This window comes from Lonchura striata, chromosome 5 (assembly GCF_046129695.1).
Source record: "Lonchura striata isolate bLonStr1 chromosome 5, bLonStr1.mat, whole genome shotgun sequence".
Classification (NCBI taxonomy): Eukaryota; Metazoa; Chordata; class Aves; order Passeriformes; family Estrildidae; genus Lonchura; species Lonchura striata.
In genome coordinates, this window is record NC_134607.1 from 22537752 (window position 1) to 22560013 (window position 22262).

The 22262-nt window shown below is 42.1% G+C and overlaps 1 protein-coding gene across 1 annotated transcript; it reads left to right on the top strand.

Annotated features, from left to right (window-relative positions):
* Positions 1-653: 653 nt before the first annotated feature.
* Positions 654-7509, top strand: RASD2 (RASD family member 2). The gene is made up of 3 exons (XM_021554015.3): positions 654-1363; positions 4936-5215; positions 6703-7509. Exons 2-3 carry the CDS (start codon positions 4945-4947, stop codon positions 7230-7232), a joined length of 801 nt encoding a protein of 266 aa, XP_021409690.1. The 5' UTR covers positions 654-1363; positions 4936-4944; the 3' UTR covers positions 7233-7509.
* Positions 7510-22262: the final 14753 nt, after the last annotated feature.

A 22262-nucleotide genomic window follows, 5' to 3' on the forward strand; every position in this document is an offset into this window, starting at 1 on the left:
AAAATAAACTGCAAACACAATGTTTCCTTGGGGTTGAACAAATGTATTGAATTCACCCTATTTTTAGTTTGTTTCTCTTTTTCCTGAGCTTCAGTTCCACACACTTTCAGTTTGTTTGACCCTTTTTAACATTTCTATTACTTATCCCTAGTTTAGTTTTTCATTTCTTAAATATTAATGAAAGAACAACAGCTACACATTGTTCTTATCTCTTAATCAAGAAATCAAGTAAATGTCTTGAGGTTGAGCAAACAGGAGAAAGCATTCCATACAGCAAAAGATTTACAGAAATTATGGACAGAAAGCCCTAACTTGGGGAATGAGTCAGTCTGCTGCTGTCTAGCAGAAAAATCAGCAGGGAGGTATAGAGCTTTTAGAAACAGCTTATGAATTTAGAGCTTGCTAAGTAAATGAATTCTCTGTGTCTCTTATACGCATACACTAACTCATTCCCCACACATGTATACATACAGGTCTCTGGTGGAAAGACAGGGAATGTGCAGTCTGCAATGCACATAACTTTCTGTTTAGAAGAGAAAGATTTTTCCAATAGGCACAAAATCCCACCCCCTCGGAACCCCTCCTTCCTCTGTGTCTGACACTGACTTCAAGGGAGGAGTTGAGCCAATTATCTGTGAGTCCTACAGAAGGAAAATCTGCAATTTGCCAGTAGTTGTGAGAGAGAGAGGGGGAGAAAGGCAGGGAGGGAAAGAAAAAGACTTAACTGGCAAACATAAAGAAAAGCCCCTTTTATCCTAGAGAGAGAATATTTTAAATCAAATCTCAGACCAGACGAAAAGAAGCCTGTGGGGAGGGATGAGTCAGGCAAGATCTGGGGAAGCATAGGGTCACCAAAGGCAACTTCCATGCTGACCCTGATCTTTCTGCAGAGGATCTGAGGCAGCTCAGAGGCAGGGTGGGCCAGCTGGATGTACCCTTTACCCTGCACGAGTAGGTGCTGCTCTTGAAATTCTTTCCCCACAGCAGAGCCTACAAAGTACAACTTGCAAGAAAAGGCAGTGGGAGCAGGAGAGACTCAACTTCTCCTTTTCTTGAGCTGAGCCTGTAAGGGAAAATCTCATCTGCCCAAAGGGAAGAACTGTCACCGGTTCTGAGACTCTTCTTTAGCCTAAGTCGATTGCCTGATCCAGTACTTACATCCATGGGGGAACGCCCTCTGAAGCCCTGTGGTCCTTCCCAATACTGCTAAGTTCTTGGGGAAATTCTGGAGAAGAACTGAGCCCAGAACAAGCAGCGTGGGATCCACAGAACAGCCTTTTACAACAGCAGCCACATCAGATTAAAACTACCAGCTTCATCAGACTGCACAGAGACCCAGGACTGCTCCTCCTGGGAAAGAGAGGTAAGAAATCAGCACAGAGTTTTCGGTGAAAGTAGGAAACAAACATACTACAGGAGTGATTCTGGTGTGCATGAAAATTACAGGGACACTAGTAGTAAGTATGAAGCGACAGGTCTGTTATGCATGTTACAGTTTGTGTCTGCCTATGTCCTTTTTAGCTGGATGCAGTGATTAACACTGGGGCGGCAAACAGAGACACAACCAGCAGCTGAAGACACAGGAGTGCAAGGGAGGTAGTTCAGAAGTCTATTCATGAATGAGGAGTTGTAGGGAGAGCATGCACCCTGATACCCTGATGGGAGGATAGAAAACTAGGTGGAATAGCTCTGGGCAGGTTGAATAAAGAATATCTTCTTTAGCTATCTCCCTATGGGTGCTCAGGTTCAAATTTGTCAGCAGCTCACCAGCATTCAGACAAACACTCTCCAGAGGATACAAAAGCAGGTTCATTGTCATTTATTCTGATGCCTGCCAATAAAAAGAGAAATGGTGCTTAGCATGTAGAGGATAACACAGGATGTCAAGAGAAATGGGGTTTAATGTTGATTTTGGACCACAGTTCCAGCTTTTTCTGGGCAAATGAGCTTTTCCCTTCATTCAGTGTTTTTTTAAAGAAAACATTAATTGCCTGTATTTCTATGATATTCTGAAATCCCTGCAGTGTACCAATATAAAATACTAATATAAACTTTCTAGCATCAAACCAGTACATAAAGCAGAAGGTACCACCGGGAATTAATCTATGCTTAAGCATTTAATGAACTGGAAGGAAAATATGTAGATTAAAGCCAGCTGGAGGTTGTTTGTCTCCTCATTCTCTTCTGATTGATTTTGCTTTCCTTAGTACATGAACATGTGGTGTCTCTCTGTTTCCTTTCTACTGTCTTTAATCTTTTTCACTGTATGAGCCCCTGTACTCCCCCCTGCCACTCCTGGGTGTCAAGGCTGAAGTTTCATTCCTCTTCTGAGGAGGAAAGGAGACAGACTGTGTTGAACTAGAGAGAAAACTGGACTGAGGGGATAAGAAGACTCAAAACAAAAATGTAAGCTCCCAGTTCAATGTCAGGCTCTGAGTCAGGTTTGCAGCAGAGGTGATGAGTAGCAGCTCCACGAATAAAAATGCTGAAAATGACTTTGAAGAAAACGAAATGCAGTTAAGAAAGCACAGGAGCCCTCTCTACTGAATGCCTTGACAGGTGGAACAAGGACAGTGTAAAGTCGGGTCCCTCGGCACGCATGTTCTGTACAGGACATAAAAGGCATCCTCTCAAAATGTGTAACTGTGCTCCCTCCCAGATGCTTTTGCACCAAGCTGTACAGAACTGCTCTCTAGCAGGTGTAACCCACACAGTCCACTTGCCCTCATGCAGCTACACTGGTCCATCACAGCCTGAAGAACTGCCTCACCTCTAGATACTGATCCCGGGCAGTAAAGTAGTCTGTAGTTTTTACAACTCATCTGTTTCCCTGATCTTCTCTGCCAAATAAATAAGCCTCAGAGGGTGAAAACAAGCATTTTTTGTTTGCCCATGCAAAACAGTATTGAACTGGCTATGTGGGATAGTGTACATGGCCGTGTTTCAGAGACTGAATATGGTACTTCTGCACTATTGGAGATAGGTCCTGTGGCAAACAAAACACAGAATCCAGTTCAAATACCAGCTGTGCGCCTTGCTGTAATTTCTGCCACAGTAATCCCAACAGTACTATAATTCTGCATGTGTGTGTCCATCCAAAGTTGTGTTCTGGCATTAATCTGGCTCTAATATTAGGCTGTCCTGCCCTCTGAATGTAATTCAGAGTGTAAGCTACTCCAAGGAGAGCATTGCATTTCTTTTGTGCATTAGGTAGGGCTGAATATGCCATTGTTGTGCTGAAAATTATGGCAATAATAATAATAAATAGTCATGTTTTGCTGTTTCCTTGGGCTATAGCACAGAGCTTGTTATGATGCTGGATCAGAATTCCAGAGACTTCTTTATTTAGCAGTGACTGTATCTTCACTGCTGCTTTGGTGCTTAGCGCATGTTAAACAAAGTAAATTATTTTAAGCTCTTCCTTGAGATAATTGTCAGCTACATAAAAGCTTGGGAGATAAAAGTCACTCAAGGGAAAGATAGGAATCCAGATCTGGACCCAGAAATAATATTTTTGTGTATATAAAGTACTTACATTGTAATATTAAATAAACAACACCTAAGTTAAATAAATGGCAGAGTGGGAACTTGAATATTCTTTAATAAGAACCTAGTAACTAAAATAAACTCTGTCCAAAGTGTGCCTCCTTTGCTGTACCAGTCAGCTTTCCCCACACAGGGGCTGTATTTTTCTTTCAGCACAGAGTTAATTTGAACTGGTACATGAAAAAGATCTGAACAGCACTTTTTATTTCCTACCAAAGTTTCCTGCATCTGAGTGCTATGCCAAAATGCAGTCTCCAGGGTCTCTAGACTAATTTTAGATGTTATGGGTTGGAAATCTTGTCTAATAGCTATTTAAGATGGCTGTCCTTCATCTTTTCTCCTGCTTGTAGTTAGCAGCTGTGCTTAGCAAAGCCAGTGGCACCCACAACATCTGTATGTATAAAAACTGGAGCTCCTAAAAAATCTGTGTTTCTGCAGTTCCACCCATTGACAGCCATCCTGCTACAACAATGATAGTTTGCTTATAGAGAGTTCCCACACTACAGTCCAAACAGCAGAATTAAAATCTGTTTTCTAAAAGGTCACTGGAAGCACAGATCTTTGAATTTATCATCAGTGCTATTTTGTGGCTCACGCTCCCTGCATCAGCAATGGATATTGCATGGGATCAGCTATTTAAAGTTCCTGAGATCTCTAGCTTGCACTGATGTTAAGCATGATTCTTGTTTCTGTCTGACTTTTGGCTGATCTCAGAAAATGAGTATTATGCACAGCTGCTATTTAGGCAACCAAATGAAGTGATCTAGGTTCTAATGGCAGCTGCAGTGCCTGTAATATATGGGGGAATCTGACCTCTGTGTTTATGTATCTAAATGTGAACCAAGTTCTACTGAAAAATCTGGTAATGTGTAAGTGACACAGATGGTAGGAAGGAACCTGGTGTCTCAGTTGAAGAGCAGCTGATAAATTCAGCCCTTAATGTTTAAATGTAACAGCAAAGATAAATTCAACGCTTAATATTTAAATATAACAGTAAATAACAATTCAAAATAATGTTATTTTCAGTGTAAATGCCTTCATTTTTATACTACTTTAAAAGAAAATAAAGAACAACAATAACAATAAAATAAAATAAAAATAAAAATAAAAATAAAAATAAAAATAAAAATAAAAATAAAAATAAAAATAAAAATAAAAATAAAAATAAAAATAAAAATAAAAATAAAAAAAAAACCCACTCACCGAAAATGAGACTGAAAAGTTTAAGCATTTCCAGTGAAAAAGATCCCTGTATGGACCACTGATTGCTCTGCTGTGCAGGACTATGCTCCAGAGTGCTCTTTGGCAAGCTTGTGGTGAGGAGCTGCCTTGTTTTACCCTCCATCTGGTTTCTGATCTTTCCTCCAACTCTGCTATTTCCTCTTTCAGGACCAAGCAATGATGAAGACCATGTCTGGTGCAAACTGCAACCTGAACGTGCCGGCCAAGAACTCGTACCGCATGGTGGTCTTGGGAGCCTCCAGGGTGGGGAAAAGCTCCATCGTCTCGCGCTTCCTCAACGGCCGCTTCGAGGATCAGTACACTCCCACCATCGAGGATTTCCATCGCAAGGTCTACAACATACGGGGAGACATGTATCAGCTGGACATCCTGGACACCTCTGGGAACCACCCTTTCCCTGCCATGAGGAGGCTTTCCATCCTAACAGGTGAGAAAGTTGGGGGAAAGGTCATAAGGACAGATGTTAGCTTGAAAAGGGTAGCCTGGGGATGACTGGTTTTTGGGACATAGCTAAAGGGACTGCTTGATTTGCTGCAAGATGCATTCCTATAGAGAGATATTTCCTGGCTGGCAGGTTCCCAGTACTATAAGGAATGCATTAGCCACAGTGGAGAAGTCCAGTGGGTGAAGGTCTGAAATTTAGATTTTCCCTTATCCATCTACCTTCCCCTACTGCTTTGTATTTTTATTAATGTCACAAATAAATGGGTATAAAGAGTAGCAAAGGGCAAATTAAGCAAGATGTTATAGGATACATACAGTGAAAAATAAAACTAAAATGCACAGAAAGGGAATTCTAACCAAGAAAGTCACAAGGATTTTTTTATTCTGAAAATTCCAGTCTGATTTCCTTGATTTAATATTCCAATAGAAGGATTGCTTTACTTTTACCCTTTATCCTTAATCTACATTTAATCAAATGTGTTTAAAGAGAAAAGAAGAGGAAATGGTGGGATCATTTTGCATCTTCTCACTGTCAAGCCATTCTTGTTGTGAGCTAAAATATATTATTTAATTATAAAAGTGACAGTAGATGTATATTCAGCCACAGCTCACAACAAACCTTATTTCTGGATTTGCTACCAACCTTTCTAACTGGCCAGTGAAACATGACATTCACATCTGACAAGGCTATAATCCATATTCAGTGAGGTCCTAGAACCAGTTTCTGGGATACAAATGTGAGCTTTAGTGTGAGCTTTAGTCCCTGAAAGCTCTCTTAGCATGTTCCACATGAGTATCATTCAACAGGTGATGATTTGCCTTATTTTCTATTTGCAAAAGGAATTGTAACTGAGGAAATGTCAAAAGGAAATGCCAGGGGATGTGTGTCATTTATGTATTAGGGTTTTTTCATGGTCTGCTTCTCTTGAGGAAATGCAATGACAGCGGAGCACACTGAGAAACCTCTCATTCCTGACTTGGGTGTTCAGGACTGATTAGCTGTAAACCTTCAGTTTAGGTGTTCTTTCATGTATTGTGTAATCAAAGGGTTAAGGCTGAGTGGCTACCAGCTCTCCACTCTTTCTGGTGTCTGAAGAGGATGTGTTTTACACAAAGATACAAATGAATGGAAGTGAAAAGAAGAGCAATGCAGCAAAGCTGAGATAGAAACATGTCTACAAAAGAGAAAAAAAAACAGGCAATAACTTGCAAGCCCAGTGTAAACTAGGAATGCAACTGGATGTGACTGGAGTAACATCATAGCCAAAAGTCTTTTCCATAGCACTATAGAAAGATGTGGGGAATTAAATGAGAATAACTAAAGTACAGCTGAGTGAATAGGTGCCAAAGGACCAAACAAAAAATATGGGGAGAAGATGGAAATAAAATAATTGCTTTTTTAAAATTTGCTCCTCTGAAACTGGCTGTGACCAACAAACCTTTACAGTATCTTTTCTTTTTTAATTGCAGGGGATGTTTTCATTCTGGTGTTCAGCCTGGACAACAGAGAATCCTTCGATGAGGTCAAGCGACTCCAGAAACAGATCCTTGAGGTCAAATCCTGCCTGAAGAACAAAACTAAGGAATCAGCTGACCTCCCCATGGTGATCTGTGGCAACAAAAATGACCACAGTGAAATCTTCCGCAAAGTACGCACTGATGAAGGTGAGAATCTTGTCTCCAGTGATGAAAACTGTGCTTACTTCGAAGTGTCAGCCAAGAAGAACACCAATGTGGATGAGATGTTTTATGTCCTCTTCAGCATGGCCAAGCTACCTCATGAGATGAGCCCTTCCCTCCACAGGAAAATCTCCATCCAGTATGGTGACACTTTCCAACAGAAATCCTTCCGCATGCGCCGAGTCAAGGACATGGACGCCTATGGCATGGTGTCTCCCTTCGCTCGCCGGCCAAGTGTCAACAGTGACCTGAAGTACATCAAATCGAAAGTTCTCAGGGAAGGGCAGTCCAGGGAGAGAGAGAAATGCACAGTCCAGTGAAGGACCTCTGTCTGAAGACAACATCCACATGCAGTGCCTTAAAGAAAAATGGTCTGTGGAAGCAAAGAACAGGCTCGTGGGGGTTATTGAGAAAACCCAACACAGAGAAAGGATAACTTCCTGTGGATTCTGCTGAGTCACAAATGTAAATAACATCATCCTTGAAGATGACTGGGAATAATCATACACCTGAGATACAAGTGCATTTTTTTGTCTTTGTAATGTAGTTTCTCTTCATTCCCCTTTTTGTTAGAAAAATACAGTCCTGAGAAGTAAAGACATTTCACCCTTATCATTACAAAGAAAATAGATCAAAAATGCACAGAAGGCATTAACAGTGACCCAGCATGCAGTTTTTACTGAGAGGGGGTTATGTGTGTGTATGTGTGTGTACCTCTGTGTGCCCATGTGCACGTGTGCATGCATGTGTGGAGCTCTCCTTTTACAAAGTGGGACTTGCATTTCAAAGAGCAACATTCTTAACTGAGCATTCCCAGATTGGGAGTGGACTCTATATATGGATGTGTGAGTTTCACTCACTTCTGAGGGCACTTGCATTAAGAACTTGGTTTTATGTTTGTTGGGACAGTTATCATTTGACATTGACATGAATGTTGGTTTGTATTACAGATTTTATTTGGGATTTGTTGTTTTGGTTTTTTTTTTAATTGTCTGGGGGTGGGTTTTTAGCAAAATCAGATGGCAAGTGCATTTGCTATTAAACAGTGTCTGCTTTCTACCAGTGAAAAGTGGTTTTCATCTGTAACACTTTCTAATATGTACACTGACTGAAAGTGAAATTATTCTGCAAAAAGCCAATGCATTTGGCTGCTTTGGAAGTCTGGTGTGATGTTGTTTCTCAAAGCAGCCACACCAATTCTGACTTTCATAATACAAATGCCACCCTTTGCCTTTCTGGCCACTGGACTAATGATCCCTTCCTCTGCCTGTATCAGCTGAGAGTGACCAGACTTATATGTAGAATCAGACCACTTCAGGGACAGGAATGGATCCTTTTCAAAAATAAGAACTGAATGACTATAGGGCCAGCTCCTCCATATGTCTTCAGCTGACATGCTTCTAGTAATTTTGTTCATGGTTTCCCTCACTGTCCAGTAAAGATTGCCTTGATCATTTACACTACAGAACCCCTTCAGAATAGAAGCTTTGTCCTGGCTGTTAAAACAGGATTGAACTGACTGGTCAGATAAATCTGGGGCTGTCCATTCACTTCTTTCCTTTCTTATCCCAGTACAGGCTTCCTTATCTTCACTCCCTGTTCTGCTTCTGACTCTGTTGTTTAATGAGCTCCTGTATGCCCTCAAAGTCCAGTATATTCTCTCAAATGTGAGCTTGCTCCTCTTGCTGACTGGAATGAGACGTGTGCACATGTATCTGTGGGCAAAGTATGGCCCCAAGACAGTAAACAACAGTAGAATATATATGTTATATATACCTCAGAAAGATGTTCACATATATTGTCCCTCCCTCACCCTAAAGTTCTGTGTTTGGCTACATCTGCCTTGCTGTGTCTTGGGCAGAACTGTGAGCTAGTTTGTGCTATAATTTGACAGTAAACCAAGAATTATGATTGTCTGTAAAAATTAGCCTCTGGGATTCAAAGTCCCATATTCATCAACTCCACCCTTCATTGGTACTGTATTAGTAAAATACACTGTTATTTTATTCCTGTTGCCAGGGCAGCACCTTTCTGACCACATCTCCCTCCCTTCTATAAATATGTACATGGTTTATGATTAAACCTGATTTATTTATTAGTTGCGTCCTGGTTTGGTTGTTTGGTTGTTTTTTTTAAATTTCTAATTTTAAATATTTTTTTTAAATTTTAATTTTAACAAGAATAACGAGGAAGGCCCTGCATTTATGTTGTGCAGGTGAATCTAGGTAAGTGAGTTCTGGGTTGAGAGTCCCAGTGAGATCTCCAATAAGTTCTGGAAGAGATTTTTATGTCCTACAGACACTAGGGGCTACATATTTTCCTGTTCAGAACAGAACTATGTCTATATCCATATCTATCTATCAATCGTCTTTTTGACCACTAACTTCAATATACAGATATCTGCAGAGGCAGTAACTTTTTCCCATGCTGCCTCCAAAATGAGACAACAACTCTCTTCTTCCTGCACAGAGCTGAAGTGTTGATCCCTGGTGCAATTTAACGTGGTCTTCTGCAAAGACATCACTGTTTATCTCAGCAATCTCTCCAGGCTGACATCTGTACCTCCCACTTCTGTGAGTCCTGATCCCTCTGAGCACATCCTCAACACTCCACAGACTCCCCACCCAAGTGTATGACTATGCATGTACCAGTGATCAGGCTCTGGGACTCGTGTGCCTCAAGGACATGGAGTGGGTTTGAAGATGGAGCGAGAAAGGCATAAGTAATGGATATTGGTTGGGTTAAGGGACTCTGGAATACTAAATGAGAACTCCTTGCACTATAAACCATGCACTGCCTTACTGACCCTGCATCCACTCTCCCAGGCCTGTAGGATATAGTGAATTTTTAAAGACCCTTCAAAATCAAGTCTCTGTCAACAATGACCTTACCATTATTTTCCCTACTTCTCCACATCTCCACAAACACAGTCTTTCCATCTCCAAAGAGACAGCAGATTCCCACACCCTTCCATGTTCTCCTATTCCTGCCTCTTCCACCATGGACACAAAGCCACCCAGCATGGAAAAGCAATATTGCCCTGACAACAGAGGCACAAGTGTAGAGGAGGCTGAAGACCAAAGAGCAGGTGCTCACATATGCTGGATGCCACAGAAATGCCAGTGAGCCCCAGCTGCACAGTTCTGCTTGGCCAGCCAATACTCAAGGTGAGAAGCGTCTGAGAAACTGGTTGGGAATGAAGGTGAATCAGCATTACAGTCGCCCACAAAAACAAATAGCAATAAGCAGATAATCTTATTAAAGTAATTCTAGTCTTCTCACTGCATTTTGTTACTAATGGTAATTGCTTTTGAAGTTAGATTTTCATGTCCTGAGGACATTTTTTTCCTTTTATTGTATCATTACAGTCATTCTATTAATATCTATATATTATTTGGGCTTTAAAAGTACTTACAGCCCCTAAAACAGACAATATGTGTATCAGTTATTTATTCACAGTTAGCAGCCATTATATTCTGTGGAAAGGCCAGAGACTGGGAAGAAGAGACATAACAGAAAGAGGAAAGAGGAATTGTTTCTTTCCTGCTAACCACTGAATGCATCTGGCTGTAGAACAGAAAAGGGAAGAACTTTATGGGAAACTATTATTATGTATGTTCAAAAACTGTGAGACCCTGAAAGAAGCAGAGACCTATGGCTAGGTCTCAGATGCACCACCAAAAAGAGAAACCACCTCTTTATTTTTTTCCTTTGAGATTCAAGAGACCTGCATGAAACTTACTGCAATCCAAGAAGTCATGAAGATGCACAGGACTAAGGGCAGGCCTGGAGGAAGGAATCTGTCTGGAAGAGATGCTAAGAGTACCCTTACTTGGTCTTACCTGGTGTAATTAATTTGCTTTATTCCCACAGCTACCTCATCCTACATTGAAGTATATAAAACCCCATCACTAGTGATGCAAAGACTTGCTTACAGTTTTTGTGTATGTACTTTCAGGACAATAAGCAGAGACCCAGCTGAGGATCAATCACAGCCCTGGAACAAGACTGACATTTATTTTTTATATTCCTCAACACAGCAAGATAGTCCTTGTCCTGAAGAAATTACCAATCAACACATAGGAGCTACTATAAATATTGGCAAAAATCTAATCAAGACACAGGGTCAGTACAAATCAGGAAAGAAATAGTGATCATGGTGAAGTAAGTAAAAAAAAATCTGAGGGTGGAGAGGATAGAATGAAGGCCTGTTTTGACATCCAAAGGATTAAATTAGGCTTCTGTTCTGAAGGATCCCCAGGAGAGCTGCTGCCACCAGGCCAGCCTAATGCTAGAGATGATGCAGCCTCACAGAGAGCATTGTCTCCCTGAGACCCTGGGATTCAATATGTCTGATTGTCTGAGAGGTCAAGGGTCTTTCACAAAGGCAAGTAGGAAATGGTGGGATAATTTTTTAAAGGGCAGCAGAAGAGAGCTTCAAAAGGGTGCTCACAAAAGGTGAGCAACAGGAGGTTGTCCAGGTAAATAATCAAAAAGATAGGCTAGAATGTAAGCTATAAAATGTACCTTTCATCTTTATTTCATACTTCTCTACGCACAAGTCAAAAAGAAGACATTTTATTTAGCCTTTTTGTCCTTCCCCAAATGTTAGCCGCTGCTTACTACTGTGCAGAACCCACCTCCCACCTCTCATTACACCTTTTTCTGCTTTAGATTTACTCTCCTGTTATCTACCTTATTATGGGTTACTTTGCTAGCCCTGTCTTAGTATCTTGGCTAGGGTAGAAGGTTACAAGAAAAAGTGGTTTTGAAGTAACTGATGATTTTGTGGCTTGATTTGAAATCACTGTTACATTCAGGGATTTTATTAGCATTATTGTTTCTGTAAAATTACACAGTGGCAGGCTCAGATTAATGGATCTCCTTGAAAAAGTATATAAAACATGATATAATGTACATTTTCCCCACTGGTTTCTATAGCAACAGCCTTTCCTCTGCACTCAGAAAGAGCAGGGAATTTGCAGGGGGGAGATGAGTAGTCGTACCTCTGCCCTGCTCAGATCTTTCACTTCTCAGTCCTCATGGGAAATTTTCCTCCCTTCAGTTTCTCTTATGTGGAGAAACAAAGACCACCAACCAGAGCTGCTTTGCAGACTACTCTATGTCTTGTAAAGCTTGGGATGGATATTTACCACAGATAAGAAAATTTTATTGCATTATTTCCATTTCCACGATGTGATTATCAACTGGGCATTGCTCCTGGCACAGTGCCTGATACGGGGAATACACATGGCAAAGTGCTATAAACCAGCTGCTGCACTCAGGTTTGATTAGAGCTACTGTGAGCCTTGACCATCTCCACTCTTCCTTGTGCCTGTCAGGCTCACTCTGAGCCTGAGACTTCCCAGAGAAACATTTCCTTTTGCATCATGGCAACATAGCCAAAGACCTTTCCTTGCCTCTACCATCATTGGTCATCCACAGCAAGCAGAACCACACTAAGTCCCAGGCATCATGTTCCTAGAAAGTTATTGACAGCTTGGAAGGAGACCAAGAACTAGCAAGAAAAATATTTTATGAGCCTAAGGGGATTGTCTTGAGTAAGCCTTAAGAAAACTCTGAAAGAGATAATTCTGTGCTATGCAGACAAACTAACTCTGAGAGAGCCTGGGTGAAAACCCTTGATGTGTTTGAGAGGTGGAGATGACAACTGAGACAGCTCTTTTTTTAGAGTTGGACGGGGGATAGTTCAGTAAGGAACAGGATTATTAAGAAGGAAAATGTAGGAAAGACAGCAGAGCAGATTTTAGGGCAGTGAAATCTACTGGAAAATTTTCTAAGAGATGTCAGGAAAGTCCCATTAGGAAAACATTGGGAAAAACACTGAAACCTACATGGCCAGCAGGGATAGTAACCTAGTGTTGGCAGTGGGCTAGGCTGGCTGAGCCAGTAGGTTTTATTGATCCCACACACTTGTTTCTGTGATGGACCCTGAACCCAAGTCTGCTTCAGAGAAATTTCCTTGGACTGTCTGTCCTTATTGCACACTCCCAGTCACACAAGTGGAGGGTTGGTAGCTCACTGGTTCCCTCTCAGCAAACCACTAACAATAGAGACATGACTTCTTATGTCAGACCCTGCTTATTACAGCATTTCCACAAAGATCCCTGGATTTTGGAGCAAACAGCTCCTTTGGTGAATAGTCCATGAACAGACTTTTGTGCATTTGTTTATTGTTCAGAAGTATTTGATGACTCATTAATGCAAATGGGTCCTGTGCTTTAACTGGGGGTTAACTAAGATTATCTGTTCAGATTAAACATGAAAACAAGGACAAATGAGGCCACTGTGTTTCAGGACATCATGTAGCAAAGTAAAATAACATAAAGAAAAAATAATCCAACTTGAGTATGTGTCCTCACATTACTCTGACCTAGAGGCATTTCAGATGGACTGTATTTATTCAAGAGTGTCCTCTCACAAGAATTTGTCTTTCAGCAGTTAGTATAGAACACTAATTCATGCGTAAAAACATTGAATATTTTACACTTTTTCATAACAATATGTCTTGAGTCCATATTTTGAGGTTAAAAAGAAGCAAAACAAAAAACCCCTACAGTTTCCAGAGTTGTGGCCAATGAAGGTGTGGTGATGGACAATTCCAAGAAACAATTCCTTCACATATTAGGACCTTATCTGGAAAATTGGAAAATTCTATTACACTGGGACTTGTGGTCTTTCTATTCCACTGGGTACTGAGGACACACCAAACCACAATAAACACATTTCCAGCAGTGGAGCTGCATCTTGCATTTCAGACCCCACTAACATCAGGACTGTGACAGACCCCAACTAGTTCTTCAATGTCTTTGCAAAGCTTTCAGGAGTTTCAGAGTCAAAGTAAGCTCAAGCTGGTAAAATAACTGTGTGTTAGGTAACATGGGTTTCTGTCTTGTTCTTCAGGTCAGAGACCTAAGTACCCCTAGGAAGAGTTCTAGCAGTTTCCACATCCTTTACATAAATCAATGTCTTGGTTTCCCATCTCTGAGAGAAGGCAAATAGCACTCATGGGATAGCTGAGAGAGGATAAACATCATCTGGATTGTGAGGCACTTGGGTACCTGAGTGATGGATAAACACGTTAAAAGGTGAAGAGGCAGACCAGAAACAAATATCACCTCAATCAGGATCTGAGCTGCTGCAGTGCAAGCTACACAGGAGAGCAATTACACTCTGCATAATCCCTGATTTCTGCTCTACCTACAGACTTGTTCTCTTCAGCATCTGCTGAGCTGGGAAGTTCTGAAAGCTACAGGATTAAAATGACACACTGGCAAGCCCTGTCCCTCAACCACAACCTATCTGTGTGCTAAACAGGAGTGTGGAAAGGTTTCAGCTCAGGGACCCTTGGGTGGATGCACAGTATACCATCTTCTCTCACTCTCTCTCTGCTGGAAAAAAAAGTGTCTCAGGAAAATACAGCCTTGCTAAACACAACCTGAGGGGTTAGATGATGGCATGGGTAAGATCAGTGGCAGCACTTTTGGCTGGTCCAGGGCACAATGTGTCATCTTTTCTGTCACAAAACAGTTTGTTCCTTGCTGGGTGGCTCACTGCCAAGGTAATAAATAGAAGTTTCTAAAAAGAAATAAAATAAAAAAGGAAAAATAAACACAGAGCAATGACTTGTTCTACAAATTGACAGGAGACTTGCCTGAGGCAATGGATAAGAGGTGACAGGGATGAAAAGCTCTCTTGTGGAGCCTTATTAAAGAGAGGAGCAGAGCTCTTCTCAGATACTCTTTATGAGATGCTGCCATCTGGGAAAAATCCAGATTGCCAATTATCAGAGAGAACAATTCCAGCTGGCCACAACACTGTCAAGGCAGAAATTATCTCCTTACACAATGGCACTGACTCAGACTGCTTGCAACTCTTGTCAACTTTGGGGCAGTTACACAAGGTCTGCCATCAGCCATAGTGCTATTTATTTGTATTGTGGAGTCCTGCCCACAGACCAGGACCCCATTATTCCAGACAACATACAAATGCACAACAAATGGGAAATCCCAACATATGCAAACACAAGGGCAGAATCCTACTCATTATCTCCTGTACTCCACAGCATCTGTCTTACATTCTATGACGGCTTCTACCTGTTTCCTACCAGTATCTTATCTGCAACCTTAAGTGAGAAGAAGCAATATTAACCCACCACTTTCCTGGTTAACCTCTGAGAGCTAATTATTTCAGTGGAGACCTCAGAACTACTACATTGTGGCAGTAGCAGCACCAAGACCTAATGTAATTTGATGATGCTCTTCCTTCAGGTGGTTTTACTGGAACAGAGAAAACAGGTTTAAGGATTATACACTGCTTCTAAAAAGTTAATGGGATGGGTAAAATATTTTTTATTCTTGCACTGGTTCCTTGCAGTGCTTCCCAGCTGTCCTCACCAAGGAGACTTCTCTTAGGCAAACAGAGCATCTTTGTGGCATGTTGTAGTCCAGTTGTTGTGTCAGCCCCAAGCTGGTTGTGGCCCATGGTTGCTCAGACCTAGCTCTGGACTGTGTCCTGAGACAGGCAGAGAAGCTCTCTTACACCAGGCTATTGTGAAATCGGAACCAGGGCAGGAAGTGAGGCAGCCACACTGGCATTGCCAAGTCATGGCAAAGACCTGCTCACTGCCCTTTCCTTTGGTGACCAGATGACATCTCAAGGAATGTCTGCCCCTCTCCTGCCCACAATCTGGGACCTCCCATAGATCTCAGGAGAAAGAAATGCATCATATACTGCTATTAGCAGGGTACGTATCCACTTTTGAATACAAGTTGATAGAACAGATATTTTTAGCTACTTACAGAATTTAAATCTGAAAGTAGTGAAAAAGCACAAAGACTCCTCAGTGACTCCTTTGTAGAGCTGTAGTCCATGCAAGAGCTGTTATTTCACCTTGTTCTCTCAGAGAGGAATACCTCTGGCACAGGCTTTGGCAAAACAGTTCACAGTACCCTAAAATTTTGTTTCCTCCCTCCACAGGATGATCACTGGAGAAAGGCTTGCCCTTGCATGGCAAAGCCCTCACAGATGAAAAATAACCCAGCCAATGGAGAAAGCCCAGGTAGCAGCAGGACACTGTGCTCGGCTAGACAGTGAGCAGATGTGTAAGAAATGAACACCCTTGGTTCAAGGCCTTACAGATGTTTTCTATCCCTTCTTGGGATTTCACATTTTCCCCAATGAATTTCCTCTTTTCAGACAAGAATTCTGCCAAAGAGGAAAATGTCTGAAAGCACCTCATTAATTGAAGAACCTTGATGATTTTCCATGAAACTTCAGACTCTGAATTGACTTTAGAAAATGAAATGAGCTTAGGCTCACTTAAGCACTTTTTCAACTTAATCCAAATTTGTTGAGTTAAGAAGGAACATTTCAGGACTGAGATTTAGGAGGAGGAAATATTGTTCTGAAACAAATTCCTGGTAGAAACAAAAGTGAAAAAATAAGTGACTTTGCCTGAGAGGTGCTTTAGTAGTGAAGGTTTTCTTAGTAAAACAAGAACTGTCTGAGAGGCCCTTCTGCTTTGCCATTCATTAACATTAGAAAAACAAATTTTTAAAAAGCAAGAAGCTTTCTATTTCTTAAAAGAACTGATAAAAGGAGTGTATTCCCAAGTGAAATGTTTCATTTGCTATTTTTCCCTTGTTATCTTTTTGTCAACCAGGTATTAAAGGGAAACAGAGTGTGGAACTCCGAACATAATCTGTGCTCCCACCTATATTTGGCTGGCTCTGTATAACCTACATTCTATCTTTCACCTCAATGGCCATAGGAAAATATGAAGCAATATCATATAAAGCAGCCAGTTTTGTTTTAACTAGAGGTATGTGGGATGCTCCAAGACCCCAGCACAGTAGAATATCATTAGGAAGTGAGTGATAAACTATCTCTAAATTAGTTCTATGTTTGTGTCTGCCACTGTTCTTAACTAGGAAGGTCCTGTGCTCTTCTATTACACTCCAATTTTTGCCTTCTTCATGGCTTCTAGTCCCTGACCTTGATGTATGCTCAAGCCTGCAACCAGAGTCTCCACAGATACAGTTTCCACAGCCTTTTGGCATGTCTAGGGCGGTGACTGAGGAGACAAAAGCTTCTCCTCAGCCACCATGGCACAGTGAGTCTTCTCTGCAATATGTCGTGCTTCATCTCAGAAAGCCATGAGATGTTATTTCATGCCATGTCACACAGAGAGCAACAAATTACTGCCAGAACTGAGGGCTTTCCCTTGTCCTGTCTTGCTTCACACAAGACAACATTGATGCCAGGCAAATCATTAGAAACTGTATGGTAAACAGCCTAGATCACATCACAGGAATCTTTCCTTTCTGAAATTCCAGGCTACAGTGCTTATCTTGTCTGTGTCCCACACCAGCCAGAAATGTTTTGGTCTGCAGAGGAATGAAACTTGTGATAATACCCTAAAAAGGGACTTGTGATATGCTCCAACAGATGCATGGTGTCTTCCAACAAGTCCATTGTGGGGCAGAGCCCCAGACCATCCCAGAAATAAGTGTACAGCCAGCCAAAATGGCTTTAACTTCAGAAGTGAGAAGTCAAGCAAGAGCACTTTGGAAGCCTCACAGCACTACACCAGGGTGATTATGGAAGACTCACTTGATAAACAGTGCTGTGTTCAAACAGTTTGGTTTGGGAGAACATGCAAAAAAGAACAGCTGAGCCCAGAGTTTAGGGTCAGTAGCCTCAGAGGGACCAGACTATGTTGGCACAACCCTAACAAGCTTGCAGGGCAAGTTTAGGGACGAACCAGTCTTTGAGACCATGCCAGCAAGGCAGCAACCTCACAAAAGCCTGACACATGATAACTGGTCCCTCAGTTGTCTCCTGTGACAGGAAACATCAGAGACTCATGCCTTGACATGACTCCAACTGAATATGGGCATTAAGCCAGAAACTGCTCTGTGGTGGGATGTACTGCCTGCCTCTTTGCCAGGAACTGAGTATGTCAAAAAAGGTCAGGCCAAGAGTCAATCTTCAGGTTACCCCAACACAGTTAAAGACAATTTACTTCCTGAAGCCTGGAAGGGGCAAAGAAGAGAAAACACAAAAAAGTAGGTAAAACATGGGAAAAAATAAGCAGACGGGGCTGTCACAGGGCGAAGACTGTCCTGTGAACAGGAAATGTCTCTTTGGGATAGTTTCAAAAGTTTCATTTTCTGCCAGTGTTCCAGAGGCCAGAGGCAAGAGCCTGACTATTTTTAAAGATAAGTTTGACGCATTATGAAGGACCTTGTGTGACATGATAGGATGTTGCAGTCAGGAAATGGACACCCTGACCCAGGAGAGACATTCCAGCACTGCGCTCCTGAGCTCGGGTTCTGGCCATCTCCAGGCTTCACTCTCTTTCTCAGGATGAGACAGGAAAAGAAATTAAAAAAACCCAAAAGACAAACATTTCATTTTCTCCAACAAAAATCATTCAGAGGGAAACAGGAAACTTCAGGAAGCAAACTCAGATGAGCAAAAGAATATCTAAGGGTGTGTGTATATCAGATGTTCCCTTTAACTGAGTAATAGTGCTGTTCCTGGGATCTGGGGTTTGACATCAGGCCAGCAGTAGTAGCTGGGCACCAATGGCCTATGGCTTGCTGGGTTGGTGTGAAAGGACAAGCCCATGCAAGGTATTCCAAAAGTCTGTGCCTCCAATTAGGCTGCGAGAACATGTTGCCAGGGTGAGCCCATATTAGCATGTAATCTGATGCAAGCCCAAAAAGCTGGAGGTGTTGATCCTGATTGTTAAACAAAAACACTGGAAACTAATACCCCAAAGATTTGGTCTTTTATATCTGACCATAAAACTAGAGAAGCTTAACAGTGGTTAAAGAGACAACCTACCTGTCAGAAGTCTCACCCTTGGCTAGAAGTCTTGACTGCTTTCCCCAGCCTGGGAACCACAGCTTCAGAGTCCTTGCCTCATCACAGAAACAGCAAATGCACATTCAGGCAAAGGGACACTACAAAACAGAAGCCACCCAAAGGAAGGCTGTGGCAGTTTCCCACCTGGAAAATTATGATCTCATGTGTTCTGCTAGGAAGTGGAGTGACACAAGCCTCTGCCCTGCAGAGAGGAAGACACTGTACAGGAGATTCCCACTTGGTGTTCCTTTTTGCTCTGCTTCAACAAGGTTTATTCTGCCTCCATCTTCCCTTCTTCTCTGGTCCACTGTCACCTCTCACCCTGACATAGAAGAAAGGGCTTTAAGGTGGAAGCTGTGTTACAGAATTTACAAAATCAAATGCTCAGAAGCAAGAGACATCTTGGTCATGACTGTATTAAAAATTAAATGGTGCCAGGTTGTGTTCCCAGATTTCAGAACTGAATCACTCCTCTTAAATTATAGTACATTCCCTTTTTGACCCAGACCAAGGAGGTGTTTGGTCACTTTTTGACTCAGACCAAGGAGGTATTCTAGCAGACAATATCTTTAAACAGTCTATGATTTAGCCTGGGCTAAAATTCTTCATAAGGAGTTTGCAGACCCTCTTAGGGAGGATAATGATGTTTCATGTAAGTAAATGCAGACCTTTCCATTCCAGTTGGTTTCAGTGACAGAGAAAGTTCCTACATTTATTTTTCTAGTACAGCTGTAGTCTACAGTATTGTTCAAGGAGCACGGTAGAAAAGGCTAGAGGGTTTGGAAATATCTCTCATGCAACTTGCTTATAGTGTGAAACAACATCATCCTTCACATCTCTGTGACAGCTGTTGCTGCTTCCTTCATCTCTATCTCTGTTTATTAAATGGTTCATTGGTAAACTCATGAGAATAAACTACAACATGCATGAAACTCACCTTTTTGGAAGGTACAGCAGAGAAACAGCAGCACATTTCTATGTCTAGGGCTCTGGAGTAGCAAAAAATAAATGTAGTGTGGAGGAGGAAAGGAAGACTGCTCGCAAAGAAATTAGGTATGAGGGCAGGTCACACAGGGCAAGGTTGCTGACTCTAACCATGAGTCAAGGGTCTCATGCCATTTTACACTGCCCAGCTGATACTATTCAAAAAGCCTAAATGTATATGCCAGTCAAGCTACAAACTTTCAGCTCCATTCATCTTTTGCATCAGAAGTACTTGGAGCACAACAGCAGTAAATTAGTGCCAGCTCTCCCACTGAGATAATTCAGAGGATCTTTTCCTGCCCAGCAGGGTCTGATTTTTCATGTAGATTCCATATTGTGATTAACATGGAGGCATTTTCTCATTTAACAGGAGGAAAAAAACCCAAAATACTCTAAAATCTTCAACAAATAGGGCTTTTCTGGAAAGAAACTTGCTTTGTTTCTTCTTCTCTTCTCAGTGAACTATTAATTTAAATGAAAAACTGTGCCCACAATGGGCAATGATGCTAAGAGATGGATTGATCCACCCTACTTCACCCTCAGATACCTTTTGGGGTACATGTACCTTCTGAGTGAGGCTTGTCAATCACCTTGGTAGTTGGTATTGTCCTTACCTCCCACACCACTGATTAGTGTCACTCATTGAATGAGCAGAGAGGGCGCGGAGGCAGATCCTGCCAGCAGCAAGAAGCTTACTTCAATCAAACTTGGGAAATACAGCCTAAGATTCATGCCATGTAGGTGGAGTGAGGAGGAGAGGAACACATCTTTTCCTTGAAGGACTCATGGCTGCTTCTATTTATTGTAAAAAAATAAACTGTATAGTTTAAGGAGGAAAAGAGAGAAGGTAGATTGGTTTTTAGGACCACTGGGTGATGCCTTGGTAGTAAAACAGCACAGGGTGAAGAGGTGAGGGATATTCCAGGAAACTGCACTACTTGTGGAGGGTCTCTGTGAAAGCAGGTCGTCGATACCCATCTACCAGAGACAGCTAGATTGTTTTTATGGAATTATTTTTACATGGCAGGAGCCCAAGGGACTCTGCAGTATGGTGAGAGGTAGGGAAGGAAGAAGGAGAGAAGTGGGAGGCTGGTTTTCATGTCTCCATGTTGACAGCCAACATCTTGGAAGCTTGATGGAGAAGTCTTCTGCTAAATGTTGGCCTAAGAAGAGGTGACACGCGGTAGCTAGAAATGGCATGGAGCTGCAAAAAACTGAACTGGAATCTCTCCAAAGCTTGACCATGCCTGGGAATTGGAGCTGTGTACACATCCTGTGAAGGGTTAATGGAGTTGAAAGGGGGGGGTCCTAAATTTTATCTGGTTGCAAATGAAGAACAGGAATTATACCTCAGACTGGGGTGTGACAGAAATATCTGTGTTGCATGGTGGTTATTCAGTGCATTTGGAGGCAGGACTTGTCTGGAGTGGGACAGAGACTTACCTGTATGGCATGGGTTCCACCTTCTGCAAAACTGGGCTGTCAGTATTTCTGAAATAGGTACTATGAGGCTTAGGAATGCTTGCAAAAGGGTCCATGGGAGCCCTAATACCCCAAAGTCAAACAACAGTGAGCCCCCACCGCTTCCACTGATGGCAGTGAGATCTGAGTAAGGGAGGTTTGCAATGGGGTTGAACTGGGCTTTTAAAATAGCCGTATCATTGGAGTGTCATGAGCTTTGACATCTGTGGGACAGGGAAATTTGGATGTGAGAAAAGAAGCCTTAAGAGGAGAGGACATAAAAGGCAATGGAGGGCTGGGAGAGACCTCTTAAGGGTAGGGACAGATGCTCCTGCAAGTCATTCAGGGGAAAGAGAGCAGCAGCTGCTCATCCCAGCGTTAGTCATCAGCCCCTGGCCAAAGTCTGTCAGGAGCCCCAGCCAGCTTCAACAGCCCTGGCAGAGGTGAGGGGAGCTGCAGGAGCAGGGCTGCCCTGGGCCTGTCCTGCCTACACCCAGACCCACTTCTTCTGACCTCTCATAAAAGCAGCAGATCCTGGACTAACCTGGCACATGGACTTCCACCCCCTTCTTGGGGCACCAGCTACAACCCACTAAACCACCAGCACCTTTAAAAAATACCTACAGTTAGGGATTACAACACAGCTCGATTCTGCACCCTCTGACACTGCCAACAAAGTCCTGCTTGGGCAGGAGTCCTTTTCAAGGCATGGATGGGGTTCTTCACATGACATTCACACTTTCAGAAACCGATCATTTCAGTGCCAAACAAAAGCCATACAGCTGGATTCCATGCACAAATGACTCTGTCTAGAAATAGATGTCCAATTAAGGGAAAAGATGCTTCCAAAAATCATTTTGTTTCCTACAGTTCAGAAGTTTGCTTTCTTTCTTTCTATTTTTTAAATCAACTTTCCATGTTAATCAGTTTGGGGTTGGTTTATTTTAAACTGAGTTTGTAAATTCCTACACACCAAGCCCCCAATACAGAAAAAAACAGAATCTGCTATT